At 39.9% G+C, this 16025-nt stretch overlaps 1 protein-coding gene across 1 annotated transcript in view; it reads right to left on the bottom strand.

Moving 5' to 3' along the window:
- Positions 1 to 1270: 1270 nt before the first annotated feature.
- The window catches only part of SHC3 (SHC adaptor protein 3), a 51684-nt gene continuing 36929 nt past the window's right edge, over positions 1271 to 16025 (bottom strand). The window contains exons 6-12 of the mRNA XM_030968703.1: positions 14476 to 14527; positions 10401 to 10527; positions 9186 to 9339; positions 8107 to 8203; positions 7050 to 7244; positions 4639 to 4934; positions 1271 to 1600 (exon numbers count right to left, since the gene is read on the bottom strand). Coding sequence (XP_030824563.1) covers positions 1472 to 1600; positions 4639 to 4934; positions 7050 to 7244; positions 8107 to 8203; positions 9186 to 9339; positions 10401 to 10527; positions 14476 to 14527 — 1050 coding nt within the window. The 3' untranslated portion in view covers positions 1271 to 1471. The remainder of the gene's footprint in view (positions 1601 to 4638; positions 4935 to 7049; positions 7245 to 8106; positions 8204 to 9185; positions 9340 to 10400; positions 10528 to 14475; positions 14528 to 16025) is intronic.

Raw genomic sequence — 16025 nt, 5'->3', positions numbered from 1 at the left:
ACAAATTTTTAAATGTAGCAAATTCTTAGAACCAAATGTAACTTTAAGTATACTGTGGGGTAGGCAGGTACTTAACCTAGACTTACCCTGCTGAGTTTTTATGAATCAAGTCTAAAGATTTGATTTGAGAGACTGGTGCTAGAGAAAACCTTGGATTGCTGAAGGCTAAATCTTGACTCTGGCACAAGCATTGCATTTACAGGAACTGAGTCTATTGAATTTTACTCATAATAAGATTCATAGAATGGGAAAATAACTTTATATAATGTTTAAATGTGAACAGTACAAACATCCCTTAAAGCATTTCCCAGTACCAAAAGTCAAGGGCATTGCTGCCATGAATGTGTCTTTATTGTATGTGTATTTTTTAAACTTGATGTTTAGAGAAAAACAGTATATTTCCAATACCTATCACTTGCTGAAGGCCAAAATGAAGTTATGCTTTGGCAAGTAAATGCAAGTGACATCATTTGCAAAACTGACCACTGAGTTCAGATAGTTTTCACTGCTTACAAGAAGAAAAGATTTTTCAGATATGTCTTTGAACAGTCATGTACATCTTATATCAAGCCTATTAAACACAAGTTACTTGAACTTGTCTAATCAGTATGCAACATCTCGTTTGAGACTGTTAGTTCAAGGACACCTAGATCTTCACCATAAGTAGAGAACTACTTATAAATAACCTTAGCACTGAAATTAAAAAATTGAAGTTACAGTATACTGTTACAATATCATTAGAAAAATCTAAGCACACACCTCATACACATAAAGATCACACCAAATCATTGTTCAAGTAAGATACAAATGATTTGAATAGCATCATATAAGAATTCAAACTTGATGTCAGAAAGATAAAATCCTTTTGATATCAGTGACAGTGAATAATGCTTTTAAAAAACATTTTATGCTAAATTTCTGAGTTGGAATACTAGTTACTGAATTCAGATTCCTTCCATGGTTAACTAGCATAATCCATCTGTAATCCCCATAGTTGTGCTTCTTAGGTAAAATCAGAAGTAAGATTTGTAATATTAAATTTCTCAAGAAATTGAGACTGCTGAATTTATTTTTTTATCTGAACAATCATACTTGTTGCTTTTCTTTTGGTAAAAACACATGGCACAGAAGATAGTTTTATACTGTCAACAGACTGACTTGAAAAATATAAATATATACTGTATTTATATATATAATGTGTATATACACTATCAACATTCACATTAGAGAATCTGAACAATTTTGTTGAAATTACTTTTAAGAAAGGCTTCTGATGTGATTTCATGTCACATAAAGGATTGAAAATGGTCAAGTGGACCATATGAAATGGGGCTTCTTAAACTTAAATAAAACATACTTGTGAAATGTATGTAAATATGTGGGGGTTTTTTAATGTACATTTTCCTTTCAAATCTGCAATTTCTACCAGTTATAGCTTGCAAGTTGCAATAACTAAAAGAGTTATCTGGAGTCAGTGTTTTCTTTCAGCAGGCTGTTGCAGGCAGAGTTCACTCACTGAAGAAACTATAGGCAAATTATTCTCAAGGTGATAGTTGATGAGATGACTTATGCTGTCAAAGACACGATCTTTTGTACGAACCTTCAAAAAAAAGATGCAAGAAGACAGATTAAAGAGTAAGGTACTTTCCCCTTAGCTTAACACTAAAATTATCTAAGAATAAAATGACAAAATCATATTTTAGAAACTGGTCTCTCTTCCATCAAAATTGGTGGAAATTTGGCGGTTATGCAGTGTGGCTTCTGTTTTCTCTCTCACTCCCCCTATTTTCACCAAATAGATACTTTGCATGCAGTTCCATGGGCCAGCCTACTCTTATTACTCTTTCTGAATAGGTCTGCTTGAAAACATCTGTTCATGATTTTGTTTCACTGTAAGTCAGATTTTTCTTCTTCAAAGGACTACGTACTTCTTTGAGATGTTTGTACCTTTTAATTAGAAAGAGCTATCATGCCACATATGTCAGAAAACAGCTTCTTTGTACACTTCAGCATTTTTGTGCTTTTCTTCTTCCACTACTCAAAAATTCCCTTCCTAGAAAGTGATCCATCCACCATATGTGCTTAGCTTGGGTTTGTCCTATGCTGCACATACATCCCCGTGCCTTCAGAACTGAAACACTTCAGGGCAGGAAAAATCATTTTTCCAACCCACATGCCAGCCCTCTGTAGCAGCATCCTGCTGGTATGCAATATTCCACCCATGATAGGCCAAAACTGATACTGCAGGATAAAACAGTCAAAATTATCTGAACCCAAAACCTAATCTATATTACAAAGCAATCTGTAATTATTTAGCCACATGTTCACAAAACATTTCCTTCCTATGTTGCAAATGAGTTAGGCATACAACTGCTACAGGCAGAGCACAGATCCACCTTGCACTTTAGTGCAAGTATGTTGCACTAAAACTTTGTGTTGGGCTGGCTCTACACTGCCTCAAGCAAACGCCTGTGAGCACTGCCCTGAGTAAGAAATGTTGTCTCTTTTCCTTGATCTATTCTCAGGAAGAGAGAAAAACTTGTGTTAAAACTTTCAGAAGTCATCTTATGCTGTGGTGGACACCTCTCCTGAAATAATTCAGTTGCAACATTAAGTTCTGTAAAAATTGCTAGAAGTTTAAAACAGTATGTCACAGGATTTAAAAAAAAAAAAAAAAGGAAACAAATAACTTTGATGGTATATGATGCTTTCTGGTCAGTCTACACATAGTTATATCACTGAAGGAAACCAAAAGGCTCTCCCAATTTCTGAAGCATTCTGCTTTGAAATGTCACTGTCTCTAAAATTAAACTATAATTTTAAAATGAAAAGATATCTTTAAAAAAGCACTAACTTTACTTATCTGTATTCTGAGATGTTCTTACTGTAAGTTAGACACTCTACCATCACCAGAGGTCTAATTCTAAATGTAGAAAAATCCTGCAATCCTCCATTTTAAGCATCCATTGTCTGAATGAGGGATGTCCTTTTCCTATTTTTACTCTTTTGTTAGCTGGATGAGAGCAGAAGCAACTGGACAGTTAACTCTGCTCTGAGAAACACCCTTAAGACTTGTTACGTGTCACTGGGTACTGTGTGTGAAATTAATTTTCAGGCAGCCTTTGTGTGAATCAGTCTTCAAGAACAATCCCGCTGAGACCATGCAGATGAAATGTAAGCCACTGGCACGCTGTGGCAGCGGGCCACAGACTGGCATGTTATTGATGATTCTCCACTTTGACAAGTTGCAAATAGGGCTGCTCAGAAGCTGTGTCAAGATCCCACAAATCGTACAGACAGCGCAGCTGTCTGTAAGTAACCACAGTTGCATAAAATCAGTGTTCTGGAACAGTGCCTCCTGAGCCAGGCATCTCAGAGCCATTTAGGCCATGATCATACAAGCAGGCTGAGGGAAGGATACGTGCAGACAACAAGCAGGTCCCTAACCAAGGAGGTCAGCAAATTAGAGATGCACTAGAGGCAGAGCAGCAAAGATGAGGGAGCCCCTCCAACATGCACAGGAAAAAAATGCCCTGGAAGTCACCACAGGACCTGAGTATTCCAAGCCAGTCAGCACTGCAGCAGAGCTCCCAGTGGGACACAGCATTCCTGCACTTGCCAGTCACAGAGAAGTGTTTCCCGTGCAGTAGCCTGTAACAGCTGTTTGTGGGTTCATGAGGAAAAGAGAATTAGGCTACCTTATTGCACGAGTCACAAAACTGTTGGCAAATTTTAGCAAAGGAGGCTGCCCCTCAAGAGGCATTAAGCCACTTCCCTGGGCTGGTGTACCCATCAAACCCAGGACTAGGCAACTGGCACCTCAAAAGTGCAAAATCATTCTTTGACTGGCCTCATGTGGCAAATGTAACTAACTGCAACAAGTACCATGGACGCTCCTCACCACTGCAATAGGGACTCTGCAGGATTGATGTAATCCTGGCACAGCTTTCTCAGCTCAGATGCCAACAGGCCAACTCCTTTACGGGAGTTTCTCACTTACCTTGGGGCTGGTTACCTAAAGCTGTCCTTTTTAGAGGAAAAGGAGTTGCCTATTTGCAGCTACCAGGAGCCAGGAATAAAACTCATGACAATGATTTCAATCTCTCTGAAGAGTTTATGCCTCCGCAGAAGCAGGACAGGACAGCTACAGAAAATTAGAGCTCCCTTGCCCCCTCCATCCTGCTGTGGGGACGGTCCCTTCATCAGCTGAGGGAGTCTATTTGTAGCAAAGAAATGGAACAGGCTTACCCCAATTCTCTCCTGGGCATACATGCAGAGAAACACAGAGGGCCTGGTCCACATCCCAGGTAACAGAGAAGCCAAGCAGGCTAGCCAAACATCGTTCCTTTAGCAAGAATACTGAAGTGTCTTAGTTGCACTTTTGACCAAGACCACAACAGTGGTCAAAGTGTCAACTTGCTTGGGATTCAGGTCCCTAAGGCTCCCTGCAATGTGCAGAAATCATGTGCTAGGTCTTCTGCTAGGCATCAGGGAGAGAATTAGAGATGTGATGGCACATCAGAGATATGAGGTGGTGCTTATGGTAAGGTGTGAATAAGCTGTAAAGAAGATTAAAGGCATTTAGAGAAAATGAGTAGAATCAGAAGCCTCATCTATTAGTGAGAAGTCAGTGCTTACAGTTCCTTCTGGGTCCACCAAAAGAAGATGCTTGGCTTGTCCTTTGTGCATGCCTGTCAGCACGTAGGAGCCAGGATTCGTGGTACTCTTCCTCACAAGGAAATCACCACATTTCTTTAATAGCTGTTCTGCTTCTTTCCTGCTCATCTCTCCTTGATACCATGGCTCTGTACTCAGCTCCTCAGCTTCAGTCCGGACAGCTACTCTGGATAAAGGAGGACTGGTGCATCCCGTGGAGGTGGATTTCTTCAACATAGCCTCAGATGCTTGATTCTTGAGAGCATCTTCAAATGGTCCTTGTTATGAAAATAGAAACAAGACCAGGATCATTCAGATGTAAATCATGTAGGCAAATGGTAATTTTGTGGTCATTTTAAACTGGATTTGTTTTGCATTACAACCACTTCTGTTTATGAAAAAAGTAAGGGAAGATACACTAATAGACTTACTGATTAATATAATATATTAAGACTGAGGAGTGTAATGTGTTTAAAACGTGTATTATGCACGGAATGATACTGATAAAAATCAGGCTGAACCTTGGCAGGATTTTTTGAAAGGTACTGGTTTATTTCAGTAGTGGCTATTGTCAACAGCTGTATTTATACAATCTGGTAGCAGGCAAATCTTTCCTTCAGTCTTTCTAGGTAGTTCAGACAGTTTAATTTCAAATAAATTACATAATAGGGGTACCTAACGTAATTATACTCATATCTGGTCTCTGTTCAAACAAGTTATTCATTTAAAAATTATCCATTACTGAGTCTCCAGCCCAAGGCTATGTCTAGTAGGGAACATTCACCCTCCCCACACAGCCTACTCCTAGCCTCCCTCCAGGAAGAGAACTTCACAAAACAGACACAGGTTAACACATTTAACACCATTTCCCTAGTTAAAACCAGCCTTGGGGAAGCATATTTTAAACATCAGCTAACTCCTGAACTCAGTGCAACTGTAGAGTTGAGTAGAAAGAAGTGTCATTATGGATCCCAACAGTCTTACATAGGTCCATAGGGTGCTTTGTTACATGTTGTACTGACCTCTTGGAAGCTATTTGCTATTGCAAGACCTTCATCTGGCCCACCAGTACATATCAAAAAGAAATGTTGTTCTGTGCCCCTAGGCTTACAAAAGGACATCTGGAGAGCAGCACAGTGAAGTGATACACCAGCTCTGAACAGATTGTTCAGATGCAAGGAGTATAAAGCCCTGTTTGCATGGGGCCACAGAGGCTAGTTTAGCTCAAAGGAAAAGAAAAATATTGTGCTGTCACCGTTTATCGATATCTCAGCCAGCTATTAAAAGTAGCTTACAAATGTCTTCACTATACCGCAGTCTGCATGGAGTCCAACATATGTTTATCTCAACAAACCACCATCTTAGGGCTAATTGGCACATTTTCTAATACTACTTTTCTCTAATATTCCAATGGCTGATAACAGCTAACATCCCTGATTTCAAACAGCAGATTTTTCTCCTTCCAGATCTATATTCACAGATAGGTACTCTCTCAACTTTCTTCCCTCCTCCTTTCTTTCAATTGAACATCTCACTGAGCTGTGGAAATAGAGCCATATCTCAGCAAAAACATGCCAGGAAAATGGGGGTTTTTCCTACACTAAGATAACAGAAATGTAGATACTTTATTTTGCAAATAATTTTTTAGGCACCAACTGCTTAGTCTCATTGCCTTTTAATTATGTGAACTGAATTAAATTAAGCATGGATAAGCAATTTATTTGAGGTAGGAAGAGTAAAAAACCCAAGAAATTTTTCTGTGCATCAAATGCTTTCACTATTTCTTCACCTTATGTATCTTCTCAAGGCTGAAAACAATGTGTATTAGCAGCACCACTACCAAACTATGTCTGACGCTTAAGCTGTGGTTTTGGAGCTGTGGTGATGATTCTGATCTAGGAAAAGCTGCCTTCAAAGTTGGAACAGATAGGACAGTAGGCCTATCCAGAGTAAGAAGTAAGTACTTTAATTTCCATGCTACATTTCTTGTAGCTCAGAGCTTTTCCCATATGCATTGACTTCATCACAACATACTCACAGGACAGGCTGAAGACAATTTTCCACTCATCCATACTTTACTTCACATCACCCTCCTTTACTTTCCTGTATGCCAAGCTTCCTGATTAATTTATCGTCTGACATAATTGCCCGTGATGTTAAGGACAACATGGACTGCAATTAACCTTAACTCAGATGTTATACAGACTAGCTCCAAGTCTTCAGCCACTCTTATTTTAGCTCAGTCCAATATGAAACCACAATGGATATCAAAATTCACAATAATTACACCAGGAACACCAAATTTCAAAAACTTTTTTTTTTTAAAGACAGAACTGATGCATAAATATATTTGATCACTTATTAGAAAGGAAGCGAATAGGAAGGGAACTCACTCATGTCAAACAGATCTTTTCCTGGGCTGCTTGCTTCAGCATCCTCTGCTCTTCCACTGAAGGCACTTTCAGCATCTGCCTGAAGTGCCAATAGATCTTCTCTATTTATATTCTGGGTGTTTACATATATTGGCAGCTCTCCAGCTGGTGCTACTTCTGATTTCTCTTCTGACATACTACAAATATCCAGAGATCCTAGAAAAGTCAAGACTTTTTTGTGTAATCGACAGAACAGTGTTGACGAATTACCATCACACTACATCACCACAGGTTTAAAATTTCCTGGATAGGGAGATATAAAGTCAATAATTGTTGGATCTAGTAGAAAAAGTGTAAATTAATGGATTCAGAACTGTGTTTCAGTGAAGGTATGGTGGGGCTATTTCCCAGGAGGAAAGGAAATCTTTGAAAATAAAGATTGTAAATTTCAAAAATTATATTCTGTTGGGGACTCATGAGAGGGAGAGAAAGTATAAAATCCTCAAATGTGTACAGATTAACAATAGGAAATATATTCTGGCCTTTGAACAAAAGTGCCCCTAGAAACACAGTAAAGTTATTACATAAAGCTGGATGGGGTGAAATCTTTATATGTGTTTTGAAATTACTTGAAATTCAAAGACAACCAAAGGAACATTATACACTATTTGCTATTTGTTGAGTAGAGAAAATTGCTTCACATTTTGAATTAAACTTTTTATTTTGGGCTTTTCATTTAAAAATTCTATTTTGCATACCCTAGTGGGTCACATTTTCAGAACACATCATGCAGGAGACATGGGTTTTAAGATGTAGAAAGTTAGAAAGCTGAAAGTCTGGGTAATTCTATTCATGAACTGCTCTACAGAAGAAAATATTTCATGAAGGTCTGCATTTAATAATTTATCCAGAGGTAATTATCAAATGCTTTTCACTGGTATCAACACTAAAACTCAGACAAAGGGAACCTATCAACCAAGTTCTGTTCATTGCCTTAAGGCTTTGAGGCACCAGACTTTCACATGCTTTGCCCTTCAAGACCACCTGCAGTATTATAGCTAAAAGTAGCAAAACTCACCTTGTTTAACAGGCCTGTGATGCCATTCTTCACTGAATTTGTCTCCTAAGTGATGGCTCTGATAATAAATTTGCTCTCCTCCCATTCCTGATGCAGACTAGAATGGACACATGTGCAAGGAACTTTTAAATTGCCTTTAAAATGCTCAGACACATTACAAGTGGCTCTGCCAATTTCTTTGGACATATTTTGTGTACCCTCACTCTTCCTTTCCAATTCATCATAATTTCAGAATATATATATATATATATCCTAAATACATTTGTTTAAGAGTAAGATATTACCAGTGACCTTCAGGTGTTCTTCCCTGGTTTCTGCTTTTAGTGACCCCCTATGATACCAAATACTGCATAATTTCTTTAGTTTGTACTCAGGTAGTGATTCAACCTGTTACTGGGAAAAGTGTTCCACAGAAACACACGTGGGACCAGAAGACAGCCCCAACACCATAAGCTGAAAGATTCACATTGGTACTAGGGGATGAGGGGACTTGGGCACTGAGGGGAGCATGTTGGCTACAGACAGGACCCCTCTGGATTTAAGCAAAGTTATGCTGGATCTGAAAACACCTCTTAGGGGTCTACATTGATACTGCAGTCAAACTTTCAACAGGAGTGCTGGTAGAAATATTCAAGCTGACCTTAGTTCAACATGAGGTGGAAAACCTACCTAGAAACTTGGCTGAATACTGATCACTCCCAAGTCATTAACATAATGAACTGTTAGTAATGGCTGCACTAGATTGTTTAAATGATTCTGCATTAAATCATTCCCACTTAATGTGCACTATTTGATACTCTCTGAAGCAGACATGGTTTCTGCAAATGTAGTAGCCCCCTGTGGATTTCTGTTCCTTGAACCCAGTTAATCTTTTAACACCATGAGGATTTCACCACCTTTAATTCGTTTTGAACCTGCCTAATGTGTTGCCCCCTCAATCTGCAATGGCCATTCAGATGGAAACTGGCCACACAGGAAGGGCTGTGAATTATAGACAATCCCAAGTTACCCACTATAAAACACATCTTTTAAAAATTTTGGATCAATCAGCAGGAGAGTAGAAACGAAATTATACTGACCTGAGCTGTGTCTGCAGCAGTGAGAAGCTTTGTTTTGAGCCTGGCATCAAGGAATCCGCCAGGGGGAGGTATTTTATTTGGGATGTTGTTGTAATAGGGATGCTCTGTTGCCTCGTTATCTTCCTCCGTCCATGGGTCCTCAAAACTCTGCATCCTAAAAGAAAGAGAGTGCTTTCTTTTGCCTCTTGTAAGGCACTTACAGACACTTTCAGCAGGTTAAGGCTGCCTGTCAGGGGATCACTACTGCATATTGTAGGGACACTTCAGCTACCGCTCTAAGTCAGGAAGCAATGATGGATCATGTATCAGATCTTCTCTGTTTGGACAAACTGACATAAACCTCCTTTGCAATGGGCCAAATTCTTTATGCTGAGAAGAGTGTGTTTGAACTTGGCTTTAAAGACCATTATAAACTGCATTAACAAACAACTTTATCTAATCTTAAAATAGCACTTGTAATACTATGACGTGATTGACTGACTAGGCTTTAAATCTTTGTCTTTAGTTATGACTGCTCTGCCACCAATGTAATTCTGCAAGAACCTCACAAAGTCAGGAGATGTGAATGTAGCATGCTTCCAGATTAGGCTAGTAGCATTGTATATTCCCTATCTAACTGGTTTTGCTCTGATATAAGAGATTACAGAGGGTAAAAGTTCACTAGGGTTTCTCATAATGTTAGAAAGCACATAGCAATCCATGTCTTTAAAGAAAACAAAATGCTATATCCCAGCCTTTTGAACATATACAAGGAGAGTTTGTATCCTCCAGATATCAATGCAGTCAAACCTCACTGCAATACATCACATTCCTAGAAACATCACCCTAATATGAGAAATACTGGAACATCATTAGTCATTTTGGAATCCCAGCTGTCTGACCTACTCCTATCTAAACTGACACAGCTGCTGTGACAGTAACGAGGAAATGGCACAAATAACAACCATTCTTGGCCATCCATCTCTGCCTACTAACTACAGCACAAAACACATGATCATTTCAACATCATTGTGAAATCCATATTTAGCCTATCTTAAACTGACTGTGCTTCTTCCATGTTCGTCAGGTAAACACTGTAACACTGTTTTGCTAATATTGCAGAAATAATTTTTAAGTATTCAAGTCCTGTCTGTGCCCAGCAACATTGTCCACATTTTATTAAGTAAATTGAAAGCTAAAGAAGGTCCTTTGGCTGTCTTCTGCAATAGCACTCACCTATCAGATAAAGTGGGTGTCTTAGAGGGGCATTGCAAGTACTGCTTAAATCGGAGTTCAAATGCTTGCCCTATGGTGCTGATGACATCCTGGGCCAGGCCACCACAGCATTCCAGTATATGACAGGCTAAATGAAAAAGATTGACACAGGCAAATCACTGTTTATGTCATGGTGGGATGCAAAGACCTATGACAAAACACCTGCACTGTCAAGCTTAGTTGCTCTATTAGTGATGTGCACATTTCAATAAACCCCAATTCTGAAACAGTGAATTTCAGGCAATCACAACTTTTTAAAGGTTACATAAAATTGGACTGATGTGTAACTGCAATAGAAAAGGTCCCTAATCTGTTCTGCTATTTTAACAAGCCCACGAACAGAAAAAAACTCATAAAATTTCACTTGTTATTACCTGAATGCAATAGATTATGTAAGAATTCTAAGCTTTAAATTGAAATTACACAAATATTAATAGATGATAATAACAATAAAAGCTTTTTTTGTTTTCCTGAGTTTAATTACTTCACTTTTATATCTAATCACCCCAAGTTCACAAGCTGCTCTGGTTTTCCAAATTACTGTCTGAGGGAGGAGCAGTGTACACAGATACTTCCCAGATAATGAACCCTGATCTTTTATTCCAGGAATACAGAGGTTAGAGCCTTTTCCTGTTTGTTTGCAGGGAGACACTCCCAGCAAACTCCAGGGCTGCTGAGGAGTGCAGAGCCAGCACCCTGATTAGCTCCAGCACTTCCCCATGCACAGCTTCTCTGAATCCACTGTGGCAGTAAAGGGGGAGAATAGCAACACAAACTCTCTTCCTATAAACACTGAGAAGCCTTTTTCAGCTGTCTGAGCAGATATATCTGTCCTAGTTTTAAATCAGAGAATGGCTTGGAGGTCTCATCATATGTGAAAACATAAAGAGGTGAACTTGTGGAGTTCCTGCAACACAACACTGTGGGAACATGGGTGCTAAAAGGTGGAAGCTAAAGATCTCAGTGAACAACATCTCAGTGATATCCAGTGAAGCCAAGGTGAGTTAATTTTCCATAATCAGAATTGGACAAGCATATTGTCTACTGGCTATAGCCTGGACTGGATTTCAAACTGGTTCTTTTCCAAGTCCTGCCACAGGAAAGTGGGTTCTTGCTCAAAGCTACCGATTTGTTCATCCCTGACTGCTTTAATAACCTGAATATAAACTCCTCAGCTGAAAAATTGCATTTTAGTACATGCCCAGGGTCCAACTCACTGGAAGCAAGTGCATTGGATGCCAGTGTCCTACAAATAAGGGTTGGTCGTGACATTTAGCTGAAGTAATACAGGGAGACTGAGTAGGTGTAGATATTACCTTTTCAGAGACTGAAATATTGGATAGACTTCTGGGGAGGCCAGAAAAAGGGCCAAAAAACCTGAAGGTGCTAGTATGGAATGTCTGCTGTCTTTTCTTCAGCAGCAGCAGCAGCAGCACCTCATTCAGCATGAAATGGCACCAGTGACAGTGCCATGCAGACACAGCGGTGTCCTCTTCTCACCTTAGAGCATCTGCTGTGCCAGCCACCAAGCTGAAATGCCTCGTCAAGGGAAAATGCCCCTAGCTACATGTTGAAAGTGGATTCAGTAGACAAAAACAGGACCTCCACGTGTCCAAAGATGGAGGCAGACATCCCTGACTAGCAGTGAGACATTCGTTTTTTTATGACCTCTGCAACACTGCTATTGGCATTGAACAATCAGCCCCCATGGAAGGTGCACATTTATCTCTGAAAACGTGGTCCAAAAGTAGTTAGGCCAAACAAAGCTAAAATGTTTGCACTCCATTACTAGAGTGCAAATTTAAGGAGGCAATATTGCTCACTGCTAAGACTTTCTGGAGATGAAATGAAGCATGAGTCATTAAGTAGTTTCAGTAGGTGACATAATGAGTAACCTGTTTCCTTGGATACGTGAATGGACTTTCAGCAGGTAGGAGATACACTTCTTGCAAAAGGATGAGAAGGTTTGGCTCACACAGAGATGATTTCTTGTGAATGTTACAGCAGAAAATAGACAGCCTTGAGCTTGCTAGATCCAGAATGCAAAGCACGAAGATAGCTTTTCTATCCTTGTGAAGAAATGAGTCTAATATGCAAGCTAAACTACACCATTGGTGGTAGGGTAGCATCAGTAACAGCAGCAGTAACATTTTCGCCAGATACAGAGGTAAAGACAAATCCCCTTTTAAAGTAATTTGCAGACCAACCCAAAGAATGACAGAATGGCAAGTGATGGTAAACGAGGGCAATTCAGGTCCCTTGGTAAATTAGACCCTTTTAAAGAATGTGTTTTAATACAGGGGGCATACAAAGTCACTGATCTGCAAAGCACTGATGTATACAGACGAGTGGGGAAAAGCACCCACAGGAAAACCATAATGCTGAAGGCTTAAAGATCACAGCGTGAAAGAATTTCATATGAGGTAACAGTGCTTCACTGCAGCAAAAAGGGCTTAGAAGGAACCAGCTGACGTAGAGGACAAAAGGAAGAAAAAATAGGAAGGTGCATTATGTGCCATAGTGACAGCCCCTGTTATGCAGATATCATACACCTTTTTAAAAGAGCTGCAGGCAAATGAAGGAAGGAGGTACAGAAATTATCTGAAGGATGGAGGATGTGCACTGCAGCTGGAATGCTACACAGTCAATCTTTTTATAAAGAAAACTAAGAAATTACTTGACCTGAATAAACCAAAGGAATACAACAATACCAGGTGCTTAGATGATGTCTCAGTTTAGGATAGCCTAGATCAACAAGGAACAGTCACAGGAAGCTAAGGATGTAAGATAGAAGGAAGATAGTACAGGAAGAGCATAGTGCAGAAGGAACATGACAGAAGACAGAGCACAGGGCTCCTCCAAACCCTACAGAGAAAATATTTGGTCTACAGTGCTAGCCCCTACACTGACTGAGATCTCTCAGAACAGCTAAATCAGGCTTGGATTTAGAGGAAAGCTACTGCTAAAGCAGGTGGGCTGGAGAGCAGCTCTGCACCATGCATTCCGTAGTCTGACACTGGTGCCTCTCCAACAGGATATTGTAATGGAACAAGCATTGCAAAGAACTGGACTATTCCCTACCTCCCGTTCCCTTTCAGTTTTCTAGGTATTTCACTTACGCTCAGCATATTAGTATGCTTAGTGCAGGTATTATTTATGAGCCAATACCCCCAAGTCTGGACATCTCTGCACATGGACACAGCAGATTCTACAGGTATCATTAAAGATGACTACATATGGAAGCTACTGGGTCAGTTGTGCTGATGGTAAGGTGGACAGTTGAGGATTTGTAGGATTAGCATTTTGGAGTTAAAGTGTCTGAATTCTCCAGAAAGAAGAAGTACTTCCTGTTGGAAGTACTTAATGTCTTTTTTTTTTTTTTTTTTTGGAGATAGTCTGTTCTTTTCTCTCTATAATCTACAAGTAGTAAATAGATTCCCAGGTACATTACAAAATGCTTTGTATGTTGCATTAAGACCTAGAGAACACAATCAACAAGCAGGGCCCGGGCCCTGTCCATGACTGATTGCTACTAAAGCAATACAACCTTGAATAAAACTTTACTGAGAAAGAGAACTACAGCAAGCTGGCTGTAAAGCTAGTTATTTGATAAAGAATCTGATTCTGCCAGGAAGACTTAGGCATGTACTGGGAAGACCTAACAGATACAGCTGCCTCATCAGATGACTTAATCAGAAGACTGCTTAGCTCTTGCACAGTGATTGGGTGTTGGTAAGACTTGGCTGTTGCCTAGAAGCTTACACAGCCAAGTAAGGCAAGTGTTTGATTTAAGAGATGAAGAGAATCAAAGTGTTATTTGGGTATGAACTAGAGGCAAGACCTATTTATTACAAGCTTGAGAAACAAACTGCTGCTTCTTATCTTTCCATGTCTCTGTCTAAGTCCATCCTTTGATTAGGCTACATTCTACATTCATGTTTTTCAGGGGGGGGAGGTAGTGTTATCTGACCTAAACCATGAATAACTAGTGTTTTTCAAAAGAAATACAGACATCAAATAGATATTTATAACTTACCTCTACGATTAACAGGATCCTTAGCTACATATGCAATATAGTCTGAAGTATCCTGTCAAAAAATTAAGATACCTACAATGAATGCAAAAGCATATTTGCACTGATTACAGCAAAAGATCACAGTCTAGAGTATGTACAGTCCTTTGGGCAGAGCCCTAAATGAATATTTTGCTCTACAGATGCATACTACTTAAATCCCATATAAAAGTTTATGGGTTTTGGTACTTATTTCCTTTTACCACTTTATTTTTTACAGAATGTGATCCAATCCAGCAGAATTTTAAAATCTCTTCTATCAATCAAACATATTCAGTAGGATTTGGCCCAGGCCTCATTTAGGAGGGAACAGAATTACAAGTCCTTATCTTCAAACTACCCAGAGATTTTGGTTCACAACATGAATAATCATCTGGTTCTGTGGCAGAAAGAGTGGCAGTAACAGCGCTGCTCCTCAGAAATACTGAGCAATGGCATTTATTCATGTATGACAAGCAGGTGTTTGCTTTACTGACTACAGTGCCATATGGCACAGAGCGCTCAGCCACTGCTCAGCTCTGACAGGCAGTATCCCTGCACACCCTCCCTCAGCCCTTAGGCTGCTCTCTGCCACACCACATGCCTGGTGGATTTTCTGGCAAGAGCACACAGACATCCTCTCCTGCCACTCCTATGGTCCTGTGCACAAATGGTGCAGACTTCTATTATTATGCAGATTAAACAGAAAGGCCTGGGTTTCCAGGAAACACTTAGGCCTGCTGATATATCTGAAAAATGCCATGTTGCCTTGATGCAATCAGGAAGTCCTGGTTAGATCTGGTATTTCCTGACTATGCCTGGCTAGTCAGGTAGGCTAAACCCAAGGGATATACAGGATACATTACAGCTGACTGTGTACCCAAAGCCTTTTCAGGTGACTGATCCAAGATTATTGCCAATTATGCCAAGATCTAACATCATAATAAACATCAATCTTCAGTTAAAAGATAGACTTCTTCAGCACAGCTTTTTCTAGTGCAAGCACACAACCACCACCAGCCACCCAAAACAAATCACTGTATTGAATGTCTACATAATTTCCTTCCTAAGGAGGGAGCAAGGGAAAGGATGATGCACAGTCATGGGCTCTGGTGACAGATGTGTAACCATGTCAATTAATGCATCGTTGGAAGGCACTCAGACACAGCAGCAGGGAGGCTGGTCAGTTAAAAAAGCACACGTCTACCATTTTGTCTCGTAATTTCTTACACATCTTGTGGCACAGTGTCTGGGCAGTGACCACAGTGGAAGTAAGGTTGCATATCAACAAGTAAGGGGAAAACAAAGGTGACTATGTCTACAGTAGCAAATAATACAGAGCCCTTGTCTCACTGCACTAGTTTCTCACAGCATGCCCTGAAACTCTCTGAGGGACCAGCACATGCTTGGCATCAATCCCAAGAGACCACTACAAGGGAAGAGAGTGAATGTGTGGGTGCAAAATGCACTGTGTTATTTATTTCAGGGCCAGAAAGACTAGAAAATGGGCCACAGATCAATTTATTTACTACTTC

This window comes from Camarhynchus parvulus, chromosome Z (genome assembly GCF_901933205.1).
Source record: "Camarhynchus parvulus chromosome Z, STF_HiC, whole genome shotgun sequence".
Taxonomy (NCBI): Eukaryota; Metazoa; Chordata; class Aves; order Passeriformes; family Thraupidae; genus Camarhynchus; species Camarhynchus parvulus.
This window is presented reverse-complemented; position numbering and strand designations above follow the sequence as displayed.